A 12,685-nucleotide genomic window follows, 5' to 3' on the forward strand; every position below is an offset into this window, starting at 1 on the left:
TTAGAATGCTTGAGGGACAACATCTAGTATGGATAATTCTATTCAAGTCATAATTTTTTTTTCCTGAATTATTTGATGAGCTTGTGACACTCCTCCCCCAGCCAAAGACTTGACAGGTGCAATAAGTGCAGCTGGTGCCAGATTTGTAGAGGAGTGCTGACAGCTGGCCCTTGCCTGCTCTTTCAAAATGTTGCAATTTTATAGCCTAATAAAAAAACATAGATTATTTGAGATAATACTAAAATAAGTCAAATAAATATATATATCATTGTGTATTAATAAAAAAACACATTTTTTGTATGCCAGCTGCTACAATGAAACTATACTTAGTAGTTGTCAAGTACTAACATATTAACTACACTTGTTTTATGAATTTGCAAAGCAATAGAGAGAGTAACAAGTTATTTATAACAACTTTACAAAGCGTAAAAAACCTGTAAACCAATAACTACCAATAGTACACTCTTAGCATAAAAGCATATACGTAGTACTGAAAATAGGTTATTTGACTCCTAGTATGGAAGTATTTTGGTGTTAGACAGAACCAATTTTTAAAAGGTGCCCTAAATGAACCAAATACACTATGTATAGATCATTTACAATTACTAGCTTTTAAAAATCCTTTTAAATGTTTTAATTAAGGATTAACTGCTAGAAAACATATTTTTTTTATTTTCTTCTTATTATTATTATTAATAATCATTTTGTTTTACATATTTATTACAGATGCCAGAGAAAGCTGCCCAGCCCATGATGGAGGAGGATGTGGAGACTTTTGCCTTTCAGGCTGAAATTGCTCAGCTGATGTCTCTGATCATCAACACTTTTTATTCCAACAAAGAAATCTTCCTCAGAGAGCTCATCTCAAACTCCTCAGATGTAAGTTTTAGATTTGTATTTAAACAACAGCACATAAGCACAAGTTTAGAGCAGCTGCTTGGATAGAAATAACACTCTGTGCTTTAAAAATTAAACATTTGAAATGTATTGTGCTTTATCCTTTCTTCACAGGCTTTGGACAAGATCAGATATGAGAGCTTAACAGACCCAAGCAAACTTGAGTCCTGCAAAGACCTGAAGATTGAGCTCATTCCTGATCTGAAGGAGCGCACACTGACCCTCATTGACACTGGCATTGGTATGACCAAGGCAGATCTCATCAACAACCTGGGCACCATCGCCAAGTCTGGAACCAAGGCCTTCATGGAGGCTCTGCAGGCTGGAGCTGACATCTCCATGATTGGCCAGTTTGGTGTGGGTTTCTACTCAGCCTACCTTGTAGCAGAGAAAGTCACAGTCATCACCAAACACAACGATGATGAGCAGTATATCTGGGAGTCTGCAGCTGGGGGATCCTTCACTGTCAGGCCAGACAATGGTAGGATTTCCAAGCAAACCTTTGACAAATACTTCTGCAAAATACAAAAAAAAATCTGCAGTATTTCATTTCTATATTAACCTCTTTGTGGTTGGGATTTCCAGGTGAACCTATTGGTCGTGGCACAAAGGTGATTCTTCATCTTAAGGAAGACCAGTCGGAATATACTGAAGAGAAGCGCATCAAGGAAATTGTTAAGAAGCACTCCCAGTTTATCGGCTATCCCATCACTCTCTTTGTAAGTGCTTTGTTCGATTTTTAGCGCTCTTTTTTTTTTCTATCTTCATGTTCTGCAGAATGTTAATGTTAGTGGTTTTGTTGTTTTTTGTATATTTTTATCATTGCATAGGTTGAGAAACAGAGAGAAAAAGAGGTTGATCTTGAAGAGGGAGAGAAGGAGGAGGAGGTAGCAGCTGGTGATGACAAAGACAAGCCCAAGATTGAGGATGTGGGATCCGACGAGGACGAGGACAGTAAAGATAACAAAAACAAGAGGAAGAAGAAGGTCAAGGAAAAGTACATCGATGCCCAAGAGCTGAACAAGACCAAGCCTATCTGGACCCGTAACCCTGATGATATCACCAATGAGGAATATGGCGAGTTCTACAAAAGCCTTACTAACGATTGGGAGGATCACCTTGCAGTCAAGGTGAGTTAGTTTAAGTATTAAGAATAACTTATTGGAAAACTTACTGGCCATTGTTGTTTACATCAATTTACAAAAAGACTCAAAGTGACCTTTTACTTCCTCATACAGCACTTCTCAGTGGAGGGCCAGCTGGAGTTCCGTGCTTTGCTGTTTGTCCCAAGAAGGGCTGCTTTTGATCTCTTTGAGAACAAGAAGAAGAGAAACAATATTAAACTCTATGTGCGCAGAGTCTTCATTATGGACAACTGCGAAGAGCTAATGCCTGAATATCTCAGTAAGTGTGCCAATATATTATCACTGAACAAAATATGGACATGAAAAAATTCTTTGCATTGGAAATGTGACATGGCCTACTTATTGATATACCTTTTTGTTCTCTCATTAGATTTTATGAAGGGTGTGGTGGACTCTGAGGATCTGCCACTGAACATCTCCAGAGAGATGCTGCAACAGAGCAAGATCCTCAAAGTCATCCGCAAGAACCTGGTCAAAAAGTGTCTTGAGCTCTTCACTGAAATCTCTGAGGACAAGGACAACTACAAGAAGTTCTATGAGCAGTTCTCCAAAAACATCAAGGTACATTTGCATTGCTCATATTCAGATTAATCCACATACTACCTTAAAAAAAGGAAACATAAACATTATCTCTTAATAATCTCTGTCCTCTTCCAGCTCGGTATCCATGAAGATTCTCAAAACCGCAAGAAGCTGTCAGAGATGTTGCGCTACTACACCTCCAACTCTGCTGATGAGATGGTGTCTCTCAAGGACTATGTGTCCCGCATGAAAGACAACCAGAAGCACATCTACTACATTACTGGTTAGTACATTGTTACTAAATCTTGAATGCTTTTTCCTAAATGCAATAGGAGGAAGAACATCACTTAAACATCACTTAATTAAAACATATGTTCCCCCTTTCCTCAAGGTGAGACAAAGGAACAGGTGGCCAACTCTGCCTTTGTGGAACGTCTTCGCAAAGCTGGCCTGGAGGTGATCTACATGATCGAGCCCATTGACGAGTACTGTGTCCAGCAGCTTAAAGAATATGACGGCAAAAACCTAGTGTCAGTTACAAAAGAGGGTCTGGAGCTTCCTGAAGACGAAGACGAAAAGAAAAAGCAAGAAGAACTGAAATCCAAATTTGAAAACCTTTGCAAGATCATGAAGGACATCTTAGATAAAAAGATTGAAAAGGTATAAGTGAAGGCTACCTTATGGTTGAACAATGTATTTAACATAAAATAGTGCACACAGAGCTCTCAACGTGAGATTAAGACTGTTACACTGACCAATCTTTCATCTCCATCCAGGTTACTGTGTCCAACCGCTTGGTTTCCTCCCCTTGCTGCATCGTCACCAGTACATACGGTTGGACAGCCAACATGGAAAGGATCATGAAATCTCAGGCTCTGAGGGACAACTCCACCATGGGCTACATGACTGCCAAGAAACACCTGGAGATCAACCCCCTGCACCCCATCGTCGAGACCCTGAGAGAGAAGGCCGAGGCCGACAAAAATGACAAAGCCGTGAAAGACCTCGTCATTTTGCTCTTCGAGACTGCCCTGCTGTCTTCTGGGTTCACCCTGGAGGACCCACAGACACATGCTAACCGCATCTACAGGATGATTAAACTCGGCCTTGGTGAGTTGCAGTCCCAACACGCTAGTGTTCTCAAGCTACTTGAGAAAGCCAAAACAATTTAGAGACAGTGGCTCACAAATGAAATCTTCTAATATTTACATCCTCCCCTTCTATTGTAGGCATTGATGATGACGATTCAGCAGTAGAGGACATTCTCCAGCCCAGCGAGGAGGACATGCCTGTTCTAGAGGGAGATGACGACACTTCCAGAATGGAAGAAGTTGACTAAGCGTTTCACAAAACATGTAAATCTGTTTACCTTAAACTTGGTTCTGAAACACACATTGCAGTTTGCGACTGCTAGCTATAGGCCTTAGGGGTTCATCATGTTATAAATAGCCTATTTATTCTATTATACCTTTTTGAAATTCTTTGAGTATGTGTTGTGCTTGTTGGAGTAAGAAAAGTCAGAAAATATAATTATATGGTGTTTTTTTTATTGTAACATTTTTTTTAAAAGGAAAGAAAGCAACTTAAACATTTCTAATAAAATACTGCGCGGAAATGAATGAGTTGTCAGCGAATGTTTTTTGATTCAATCATTTTCCTGCTACAAAATTATTTGAAGGGGACCAGTCCCTCCTTCCTCAAGCCTCTGACTGACACACCAAGTCCCGCCCCGCTCCCGCGACAAAGCGCGCAGGGAAGATTCGAGAGTGTTCTGGATCGTCAGGGTTCTCGAACACTCCGAGGCTACAGCTATATAAGCGGCGCGCTCAGGCTCTGACAGTTAGAGCGCGCACCACAGCGGGGAGACACGCAGAGCCGTTGCCCAGACAACAACGAAGCATTCCAGTACGGCTGACCTGTGAGGCTCGATCACGGTAAGGGTTTGACACCTGGTCTATCCACAAATGAGCCCTAGTGACCCCCGGCTTGAATGCATTATTTGCAGAGAGCCAGTCAACTGTCCGGTCCGGCTGTTAGCTGTCGTTTTCGAGAAACATTTCGAGTCCCTAACGGACTTTAGTTCAAGAGCCACATAGCTAGCACTAAAGCTCTCGAGGCAGATATTAGCCAATAGTGTGTGAAACCGCAGTGCTATTGTAGCTACAGCGTTACATTAGCTGGCTGACAGGGTAAGCCTGAGGTACTTTGCGTGGAATAACCTGCTGGTTAGCAGGCTAGCTAGTCTCATTAGCTAGCATAGCTAACTTCAGTGAATATCGCCTCACAACACAACACAGAGGAGATGTGGGGATGAAGGCTGACTGAACATGGCCATCTCAAGGCTGGCTTTATGTTCAAATTAACACCTCCCTATGAATCGTGTCCTATGCTAGCTAGCTAAATCATAGGGTTTTATTTTAGCTAGCTAACTTAGCTAGCTAACATTAGTGCATCTTTGGTTAGGGAAAATAAAGTGGAGCGTGGTCGTGTTTTGCTATTTTAATCATAAATAATACGATTATTACAGTGTTGATACGCTGTTTTATCGCGGTGTCCTGCAACGCTACAGCATGTTTAGCGCTAGCCAGTGTTAAATAATTTGCAAATGCAGTATCTCTGTCCTGTTGTAATGCCAGGGATTAATGTGGCCGCAGATACAGCAGTTTTCACAGCTCAAGCAGTCTGTGAATTGTCATGCATGTCTTGCGCTGCGAGGCTGGTAGGTTCTAGAAGGCTGATGTTCATCGCTCCGATCAGCAGGTGGCGCGTTTTTCGCATCGGAGCACGAAGCCATGTGGCGATAGACTTTTCCGGACAAATGATCGATGAGCAGGCGTCTGCATCAAACACCACTCACCACCTTGTTAAACAGTGATGGTGCATTCATCGGTCCATGTTCTGTTCAAGCAGGTCATTTCTCTGGAATAACACGACTATAATAACATGGCTGCATAGGCCAGTAACCTGTAATATGCACTTATTTAAATGGGGTTCTTAAGGCAGTATTTTATTTTTAGCAATGCAATGTTGTGTAAACGTTTAGGCACCCCTAAATCAGAAGCTGAAATAAAGCTGAAACATTTTCTGGCAACAATGAAACAATATTAGTGGCTTTTTGTTTTTGCACAGTTTTAGAGTGAAAAAATAAAAGAAGCCCCATGCACAAGTTTGTTTGTAGGCGTACAAAAGACCTTCAGGAAGATTCAGGCTAAATTACAAACCTCATTAAGCAATTCCGATTTTTTACTCAGATCAGATTTGGTGGTCTTGATCTTCAAATCAAATCACGTTTGTTAAGATAAGATAAGATAATCCTTTATTAGTCCCACAGTGGGGAAATTCTCAGTGTTACAGCAGAAAGGGATAGCAAGACACTCAGATGCAAAAACATAGATAAATTACCACTATGTACACAATATAAATCAGGAAAAAAGTAAAGTAAAAAAACAATAACAATATTATTTACAGATTATTTACAGATAATTGCAAATGATCTGTTTCACGTCACATTACACAGGTGTAAAGGTGAGTAAAAAATGTCATCCCCTACTGTAGTGAAAACGAACACAGATCAGACAAAATACAAATACTGAATATTTACACATTAACTTGCTCTATACACAGTGTATACACATGCTATACATAATCTCTATTTACAATATTGCACTGGCAGTTAAGCAATTTAAATGTACAGGTTTGATATATGATATGAAATGTTTACATTATTATTTACAAAAGACAGTAGAAAGGTCTGAACACAAGTGCAGTGTAACATTCATAAATGCCGCTTCCGTCACCTGCTGGTGCTGGCCAATGATGGCAGCACTTAGAGCATGTGCATTTATATTACATGCCCATGAATTGGAAACATATGTGATCTAGGACCATTTATGAAAGCGATCCAAACCAGATTTGACAAGATCAAATCGAATCTGTCCAGTGGACTGAATAAGTTTGAAAACTATTTGATCTAATTGAGCTGATGTGTGTTTGGAGAAAATATAATATGTGCAGAATATAATGAAAACATTTCCAGCTGTTAAGCACAGGGTGGATCGATCATGCTTTGAGCTTGTGTTGCAGCCAATATTACAGAGAGCATTTCACTGGTAGAGGAAAGAATAGATTCTGTGAAATGCCTGCAAAATCTAGAAGTAAACAGAAGACCTAAACATCGTCAGAAATTAGGTCTCAAAAGAGCAGTTCTTACAAATTTTACTGAACTAGAAGGCTTTTGCCAGGAAGAATGGGCAAGGACACCCCCTCAAACAATAACTGAAAGACACTGTATAGTGCTGTTCCATTGTTTCAAGATTATGTTTTGATTATTACCCTTCTAAGTGCACAAAATAAATAAATAAATAAGGTAAAATAATAATGTAAACTTTTACATTTAGCTGTTGTACACTAGTTATTGTACTGCGACTACAGAAACAACCTGCTGTTTAATATGCCAGATGAAATGCTCAGCCTAATATAAGAAGAGTTCAACTTTACCTGAATGTTTGTCGTAACACTGGCTTTATGTGTCTCATTCAGATGCCTGAAGCACACGACCAACCGATGGAGGAGGAGGCAGAGACCTTTGCCTTCCAGGCAGAAATTGCCCAGCTGATGTCTCTAATCATCAACACATTCTACTCAAATAAAGAGATCTTCCTCAGGGAGCTTATCTCAAACTCCTCAGATGTAAGCAAGCTGGACATTGGATTTGAATATAATGTATCATGGATATTATATTAAAATGCACAATTGCATTTGACACAAAATTGCATTGAAACTGCTCGATCTAATTATTATATTTTTCTTTTTTTAGGCTTTGGACAAAATCCGTTATGAAAGTCTAACTGAACCAAGCAAGCTGGATTCTGGAAAAGACCTCAAAATTGAGATCATTCCCAACAAAGAGGAGCGCACACTGACCCTCATTGACACTGGCATTGGTATGACCAAGGCAGATCTCATCAACAACCTGGGCACCATCGCCAAGTCTGGAACCAAGGCCTTCATGGAGGCTCTGCAGGCTGGAGCTGACATCTCCATGATTGGCCAGTTTGGTGTGGGTTTCTACTCAGCCTACCTTGTAGCAGAGAAAGTCACAGTCATCACCAAACACAACGATGATGAGCAGTATGCTTGGGAGTCATCTGCTGGAGGCTCCTTTACAGTAAAGGTGGACAGCTGTAAGTATTTTAACACCTGTACTTTAATGTATCCATTTTAAATGAGCCCCCACTTTGTGTAGCCTTGTTTTCCGTGTGACCCAAAAAGTCAAATTGCAAAAATGGTTAGTTTCTCTGTCAAATTATTACGAAAAAAAAGTTACACATTGTGCTACAAATGTGTTCAAGGAAATCTGTTTTAAGGTGGAATAGTGAAATGCACTGCTTATGTATCAAAAGAGTTTTAAATGTTTTACATTATGTTTTTCTTCTAGCTGAGCCAATTAAACGTGGCACAAAGGTGATTCTACATCTAAAGGAGGATCAGACAGAATACATTGAGGAGAGGCGAATTAAGGAGATTGTAAAGAAGCATTCACAGTTCATTGGCTATCCAATCACTCTGTATGTAAGTAGCCCCCATACATTAAAGAAGCCATTTTCAAAACTGCACTGTCACATTACCTGTGAATTGGTATACAATTTGTTCAATTTCCCAAGAGGTAACATTTTGATACTGCTTACACATAACTAACTTTTACTGATCTTCTGCCTGCAAAGGTGGAGAAGGAACGTGACAAGGAAGTGAGTGATGATGAAGCTGAGGAAGCTGAAGAAAAGGAGAAGGAAAAAGAAGAAGAAGAAGAAGGAGAGAAAGATGAAGACAAGCCAGAGATTGAGGACGTTGGCTCAGATGATGAAGACCATGACAAGGACTCCGACAAGAAGAAGAAGAAGAAGAAAATCAAGGAGAAGTACATTGACCAGGAAGAGCTCAATAAGACCAAGCCTCTGTGGACCCGCAACCCTGATGACATCACTAATGAGGAGTATGGGGAGTTCTACAAGAGTCTGACAAACGATTGGGAGGATCACCTTGCTGTAAAGGTGAGTCAACAAAATGTCTACATGTCCTCCTTGAAAATGAAGTGTCATAGTTTTAAATACGTACAAACACTTAACATTCATTACACTTACTGTCTTTACAGCACTTCTCTGTGGAAGGCCAGCTGGAGTTCCGTGCACTGCTCTTTGTGCCTCGCAGAGCTCCTTTTGATCTCTTTGAGAACAAGAAGAAGAAGAACAACATTAAGCTGTACGTGCGCAGGGTCTTCATCATGGACAACTGTGATGAACTCATTCCAGAGTACCTCAGTAAGTAAACAAGTATTGAATTACAGTATTGAGCACCCCTAGTACACCATCAGGAATGCACACACCTATAGTGCATTCATTGCTTGACATTTTTTTTATTTAAATGTTACATTTGCACTTTCAGACTTCATCAGGGGTGTGGTGGACTCTGAGGATCTGCCACTGAACATCTCCAGAGAGATGCTGCAACAGAGCAAGATCCTCAAGGTCATCCGAAAGAACCTGGTCAAAAAGTGCCTTGAGCTCTTCACTGAACTGGCGGAGGACAAGGACAACTACAAGAAGTTTTATGAACAGTTCTCCAAGAATATCAAGGTAGGTTATGTTATATTAAATCGTGTGAAAATGAGGAAACTATAGGTAGGTGGATTTCGGAAATCCTTTTTTGTAGATGTCAGTGCCAAAAAAGACAAGATGAAGATTTGATGACAAAAGTAATCTCAGTACATATGCATATGAGTTCTAGTGTATTGTTACAGCACATGTGTTTCAATGTATCAGCAAATCTAAGGTTTTGATTAGGTGTGCCTTTCATTATGGGGGCCTGTCTTATAAGTGGTTGCAAAGGCGAAATCCTAAACTGTGTAATGCCGTGATCCTTCGAGACTGGAATTAGAGAACACCACCATATGCCCTGCTAACCACATGTCACCTGCCTGCCACCTGTTTGTCCTCTAGTTTGATCCAGTAAACCTGTGCAAAGCTGATTAGTTTATACTCATCCTCATAATACACTACAAAGGGTATTACGAAAGAGGAGAAACTAGTTTGTTTGAATTTATGTAAGGATCCTTTTTAAGTGTTTTCCTTCCTGTGTTCCCGCCGTAGCTTGGAATCCATGAAGACTCTCAGAACAGGAAAAAACTGTCCGAGCTGCTGCGATACTACACTTCTGCCTCTGGTGATGAAATGGTGTCACTTAAAGATTACGTCACCCGTATGAAGGACACACAGAAGCACATCTACTACATTACAGGTAGGATCTCTGAATAGCACTGCGTAAACATTTTTGCTCTTCTGTAAGAATGCTTGAATATCTTAAAACATTGGTACACATTTTCTGCAGGTGAGACCAAAGATCAGGTGGCCAACTCTGCCTTTGTGGAACGCCTACGCAAAGCTGGTCTGGAGGTGATCTACATGATCGAGCCCATTGATGAGTATTGTGTTCAGCAGTTAAAGGAGTTCGAGGGCAAGAATTTGGTGTCTGTAACCAAAGAGGGTCTGGAACTTCCTGAGGATGAGGAGGAGAAGAAGAAGCAGGAAGAGAAGAAGGCACAGTTTGAGAACTTGTGCAAAATCATGAAGGACATCCTTGAGAAGAAGGTTGAGAAGGTCAGAGGAACTGTTAAAAAACTTAATTTCTTTGATAGTCAGATCTAAACCTGACCTAAGACACTTATAGACACTCGCTTTTAACTCCCTCTCGTTGTTTTTGCAGGTTACTGTCTCAAACCGTCTGGTGTCCTCCCCCTGCTGTATTGTCACCAGCACATATGGCTGGACAGCCAACATGGAGAGGATTATGAAGGCCCAGGCTCTGAGGGACAACTCCACCATGGGCTACATGGCTGCCAAGAAGCACCTAGAGATTAACCCCGATCATCCTATTATTGAAACACTCAGGCAGAAAGCAGAGGCTGACAAGAATGACAAATCTGTGAAGGATCTGGTCATCTTGCTATTTGAGACTGCACTGCTATCCTCTGGGTTCACGCTTGATGACCCTCAGACGCACTCCAATCGCATCTACAGAATGATCAAGCTGGGCTTGGGTAAGAGTACAGTTCGTGTATGAAAGTACACTTGTTAGTTCAGTGTTGTTGCCATGGAAACTTAACCTATTGTGCAGGTTTAGACTTGGATAGGCTGAGCATTCTCAACTCATTTCTTTTCCTATTTAGGCATTGATGAAGACGACCTGTCCACTGAAGAGCCCTCGTCTGCTCCCATTGAAGACATGCCCCCATTAGAAGGGGATGATGACACATCTCGCATGGAGGAGGTGGACTAAAACATTGAGTTTGCTAGTTTATCAGTTCCTACTTCTGTAAAAATGTACAGGCATGGGCTTGACTTGCACCTGGGTGGCTGCAGTTAGGATGAATGGTACACAGGTAAAATGGCATCAAGATCACAATCGCATGATTTTCCATGTGTAGAAAGATGCATGTATCTAATGGCAAGGTTGTACATATCCAATCTTAAAATTCTAAGCAACGGGTTTCCAGGGACAGACTAAGTTCTTAGTTTTGAATGGAATAAACGCAGCTGGGGGGGGGGTGTTCTTTTTAAAATACTTTCATCTAGAGCTAGACCTTACTCGTGTCTGTAAACCCAGTGCAAAATGTAAATAATGGGCAAGTGACAGCGACACCCAACATACTTGGAAAAAGGAGATGACGCAGTTCCTTTGAGTTTTCCATGCACTACGCAGCCATACCTGGCTAGGTGCCTGGGTGCAAATTGAGCCCACTTAATGTTAACGATCCCGTTCTGATTGTTGATGTTCCGCTAGCCTTGTTAAATGGCCGTTCAGATCCATTTCCACAGTTGGTGTTAGTTTCAGAGCACCAGTTTCCATTGTTTCTTTTTGTTTTTCTTTTGTATTGAGTTGTGTTTGCATTTTTGTATTTATTCACATTTCACTGATTTTTAGTTTTGTCTTATGCTGCTCCCCCTTGTTTTTTTTAAGTGTAATTATGTTCAGTCTGATACTGTAATTTAAAAAATGGGACCCTAAAATAAACTTTGCCATATGTAAAAGGATATGTCTTAAGTTTGACTTATGTCTTGAGTGATGTGTGAATCATATAATCACATTTCCATTTTTATTTGTTACTGATGGAAACATTATTTTGCTGTAGTAGGATGCAGGTTTAACAGAAATACATTCAGTGTAATACATTTTGTTATTAGTAGTATTTTTTTTTTCTTTTACTTATAGTACCTCTAATTTTACTTTCTACATCACTGAAAGACATTACTGACCTTTTAATGTGTGAAGACTTAATGCAAAGGTATTTGAAACTGAGTCTCTTAACATTTACTTACATTAGTTGTTAAAAGTGGTTTGGCTTTCTGTAAAGGTACCATTTCAAATATACATTTTTGTGTGTTTTGACAGCAACAAGATGCATTACAAGACAGTGCCGTTACTATGCTCTTGGTTAAGAAAAATATTATATTGACCGAAGCACAATCATAACTTTCCTCACCACACACACACACTTCATATGAAGCCTAACTCAAGGCAGGTCAGCCATTTCAGTTGAAGAAACCATGAGGGCTCATGTTTTGAGCAGCAGATGGCACCAGAACCTGATTTTCTTTCTCCAGAAGCATAGTTCCCCAATCCTGACCCCGCAGTGCTCACTGCTCTGTAGGGTTGAGGTGTAGTTTCTGCTCAGAGCACATCCACCTGAACTGATCTGAAAGGGCTTTGTTAATTGGCTGATTATTTGGCTCTTGTGTTGAGAGCTGTGAAAACACCAGGCTGCTGGTACAGGGGGTGATCCAGGACCAGGCTTTTGGACCACTGTACTAGCTAACTAATATTGTTCTGCATTCATTTCATTCATTCGTTTCTTATGAAGGTCTCATAAACAGTAAGCATTTATATCGTGTACCTGCATCATTAGGTGTGACTGAGAAAAAGGCTATTACTCCATTATTGAAAACTAACATCCCATCTGTAGGAGCAAACCTACTTTCATCGTACACCATAACATTACCCGCACTAGACCAGTATTTCTGAAGCTTCTCAGAGCAGGAGTCCTGATGTAGGGTCTGTTTCTGTCAGTA

At 40.5% G+C, this 12,685-nt stretch overlaps 2 protein-coding genes across 2 annotated transcripts; both read left to right on the forward strand.

Annotated features, from left to right (window-relative positions):
- The first annotated feature begins 673 nt into the window (after positions 1-673).
- hsp90aa1.1 (heat shock protein 90, alpha (cytosolic), class A member 1, tandem duplicate 1) lies at positions 674-4,128 on the forward strand. Its single transcript, XM_072683725.1, has 10 exons — positions 674-879; positions 1,012-1,378; positions 1,483-1,616; positions 1,728-2,027; positions 2,136-2,301; positions 2,413-2,603; positions 2,700-2,847; positions 2,956-3,224; positions 3,341-3,674; positions 3,794-4,128. Exons 1-10 carry the CDS (start codon positions 727-729, stop codon positions 3,901-3,903), a joined length of 2,172 nt encoding a protein of 723 aa, XP_072539826.1. The 5' UTR covers positions 674-726; the 3' UTR covers positions 3,904-4,128.
- A 195-nt stretch (positions 4,129-4,323) lies between these two features.
- Positions 4,324-11,650, forward strand: hsp90aa1.2 (heat shock protein 90, alpha (cytosolic), class A member 1, tandem duplicate 2). Its single transcript, XM_072683714.1, has 11 exons — positions 4,324-4,498; positions 7,104-7,253; positions 7,381-7,747; positions 8,002-8,135; positions 8,288-8,614; positions 8,716-8,881; positions 9,006-9,196; positions 9,710-9,857; positions 9,948-10,216; positions 10,323-10,656; positions 10,786-11,650. The coding sequence occupies exons 2-11, from the start codon at positions 7,104-7,106 to the stop codon at positions 10,893-10,895; spliced, it is 2,196 nt and encodes a 731-aa protein (XP_072539815.1). The 5' UTR covers positions 4,324-4,498; the 3' UTR covers positions 10,896-11,650.
- Positions 11,651-12,685: the final 1,035 nt, after the last annotated feature.

Source organism: Salminus brasiliensis, chromosome 1 (assembly GCF_030463535.1).
Source record: "Salminus brasiliensis chromosome 1, fSalBra1.hap2, whole genome shotgun sequence".
NCBI classification, from domain to species: domain Eukaryota; kingdom Metazoa; phylum Chordata; class Actinopteri; order Characiformes; family Bryconidae; genus Salminus; species Salminus brasiliensis.